Source organism: Aplysia californica, unplaced genomic scaffold, assembly GCF_000002075.1.
Source record: "Aplysia californica isolate F4 #8 unplaced genomic scaffold, AplCal3.0 scaffold00031, whole genome shotgun sequence".
Lineage (NCBI taxonomy): Eukaryota > Metazoa > Mollusca > Gastropoda > Aplysiida > Aplysiidae > Aplysia > Aplysia californica.
The window spans coordinates 2,023,464-2,026,490 of NW_004797301.1; the positions used below are offsets into that span (position 1 = coordinate 2,023,464).

A 3,027-nucleotide genomic window follows, 5' to 3' on the forward strand; every position below is an offset into this window, starting at 1 on the left:
GAAGAAGAAGAAGAAGAAGAAGAAGAAGAAGAAGAAGAAGAAGAAGAAGAAGATGAAGAAGAAGAAGAAGAAGAAGAAGAAGAAGAAGAAGAAGTATTATATAACAATGTCGCTACCACGCTCTGCTATAAGCCTCCCTTACAGCACCGTTAGAAAACTTCACAGCCTTCACCACTGACCACTAACTAACACCACCACTAACAACGAACGAGAATTTGAGGGGTTGTATTTCATTTCTTTCTTAGTCTGAGGTGAAGTGTATTTTATGTGTACATGCGTGTGTATGTGTGTGTACGTATGTTTGTGTGTGTGTATGTGTATGTGTGTGAATGTGTGTGTATGTTATGTTTGTGTGTGTGTAGGTGTCAATGTGTGTGTCTAAATGCATCATGTGTGTATGTGGTTGTGCTTCAACGACACAATGTTTCAATGGTCAGCAACAGGCACATATGGTCGCTTTTAAGGACAAGCGGGCTAACCCAGATTTCGGGGGGGGGGGGTGATAATCTTGACCTACACCAAAAATGGGCATTACCCTACCTATAAGAGACGTATAGCTTCATTGGTGTGTATATAATTTGTTTGGTTATAGAGAAAACCCTCATTGTCTTTTAAAGAAACTGAACAAGGTGCAAAAACTTTACCTTCGATTTTCTCAAAACAGCATTTTTTCGGGATAGCCCCCTTGTGCTTAAAAGCAACCATATATAATATGGGATTTTTTTTTATTCAGTCATTCCCTCACTTGTCCCTGACATCGCTATGTTTCTCTCTCTCTCTCTCTCTCTCTCTCTCTCTCTCTCTCTCTCTCTCTCTCTCTCTCTCTCTCTCTGGGTGGTTGGCGGGTGCTCTGGTGTGGTAGGTTTGCTCCTTCTTTCCTATCAAACATCTGTCGTCCTGATCTCCCCTCCTTCTATTTTGTGTTTGTTACTCTCTTGTAACACCTCTTATCTTCGGTACTTACATGACCTTGTTGTGTTGCAAGTGCCGTAAAACATGTTACTAAAACTAAAATTGCTTGTCCCTAACATCCCTGTGTTTATATATATCTCTCTCTATCTCTCTCTATCTCTCTCTCTCTCCCCTCCAGCAAAGACGTGCGTCTGCCCGTACAACTGCAAAGAGCTATGGCCGCTGAGGCTGAGGCTGCCAGGGAGGCCAGAGCTAAGGTCAGTTCCACAGCTGAGGCTTAGGCTTATGCTTAGGCTGTCCTCATCGTTTTATGCAAGAAAAATTCTGAAATAATGCAAACTGAACCCAAAAATATGAAATTATGCGATTCTGTTAATTTTGACAAAGAATGAAAAAGAAAAATAATCAGAAATTATGCAAAAAAATGATCACATTTTGCTAAATTATGCGAGGAGCATAAAACCACGGGGACAGCCTAGTCTTAGGCTTAGCTGTATGTATGTATGTATGTATCTCTATAATATAACTCCAAAAGTCTTGTAATTAAATTCCTGCATGTGTTTGAACGATGCCTCTGATGTGAATGTACATTTTATTAGCTTTACTTCTTTTTTCATATTGAATTTAAGGAGAGTAATATATAATTTAAGATTGTTGTGTATACCTGCATGTATTTTTACGGTCCTGTACAGCCAAGAATAATTTCCCTCTGGGATAATAAAGTATTATCTTATCTTATCTTATCTTAGGCTTAGGCTTAGGCTTAGGCTTAGCTTTGACCCAAAAAATAATCTTACGGTTTTGACAGAGCAGATAGAGCATGTGATTTCTGACCTCATGGTGGTCTTAGTGACTCAAAATGGCCTAAAATATCAGATAGAAGAACTTTTGTAATTCTAAGGTAGCATACTGGACCCTGGATTGTGAGGTCCAACATTGAGTCCAAGGGAAAGGATGTTCGAGTTTAGTTTAGTTAGAGTTTTGCGGCGCTCACAACTGCATAAGATCATATGAGCGCCAAGAGGTGGATGTCAATAGAGAAGTACAAACGGGGAATCAGGCCTACTCTGCTCACCTCTGTAGCCTCAACAGTACAAAGTCTGTTTCGACTTTCAAGACTCCCCGGAAACAACAGTTCATAAGAGAGTGACAAACATACAAAAGAAGTAGAGTAGTAGAGAATAAATGACGATAGTAAGGATGAGGAAAGAAAAAGCAGCAGTGCCCCCAATGTTGGTGCGGCACAGTATGAACGTGGCATTGATAAATCAGCCCATTTACAATTCTACTGTGCAGAAGAACATGTTGATAATAATATCCCCCGTTTGGGAACGGCCTAAAGACAACTTCAGCCAGTAGCACTGCTCTGGGGGTAGGGAAAGGATGTTTACAGGAATTGTCCCACTTGCTTCAATGGTATCACAGATGGATGTTTAAATTTGGAGGTCCCACTTGTCAAATAACCTTACGATGTTGCAAAGGGCATTAAACATCCCACATGCAATTTCACTGAGGTGTTTCATTATGGAAACTCTATTTAATAAATGAGTGTTTTATGTGATGTGGTTTGGAAAGCAAAAACGACGATCAATGAGGTGTGTCTGATTCTCCACACAAGACAAACGCTGCTGAATATTTTTTTTTTATGTAGAAAAATAACATACTTTATACTTTGGCCACGTAAAACGAAATGAGACCATTATAAAAGATTTTACTTTGGCCACTACAACGAAATGAGACCATTGTGAAAGATTATACTTTGGCCACTTACAACGAAATGAGACCATTGTGAAAGATTATACTTTGGCCACTTACAGCGATATGAGACCATTGTGAAAGATTATACTTTGGCCACTTACAGGGATATGAGACCATTGTGAAAGATTATACTTTGGCCACTTACAACGAAATGAGACCATTGTGAAAGATTATACTTTGGCCACTTACAACGAAATGAGACCATTGTGAAAGATTATACTTTGGCCACTTACAGCGATATGAGACCATTGTGAAAGATTATACTTTGGCCACTTACAGGGATATGAGACCATTGTGAAAGATTATACTTTGGCCACTTACAACGAAATGAGACCATTGTGAAAGATTATACTTTGG

The 3,027-nt window shown here is 39.4% G+C and overlaps 1 protein-coding gene across 1 annotated transcript in view; it reads left to right on the forward strand.

Annotated features, from left to right (window-relative positions):
- The window catches only part of LOC101857701 (band 7 protein AGAP004871), a gene marked incomplete at its 5' end in the record, with an annotated part of 13,921 nt that overhangs the window by 9,339 nt on the left and 1,555 nt on the right, over positions 1–3,027 (forward strand). The window contains 1 exon segment of the mRNA XM_013091290.2: positions 1,091–1,169. Coding sequence (XP_012946744.1) covers positions 1,091–1,169 — 79 coding nt within the window.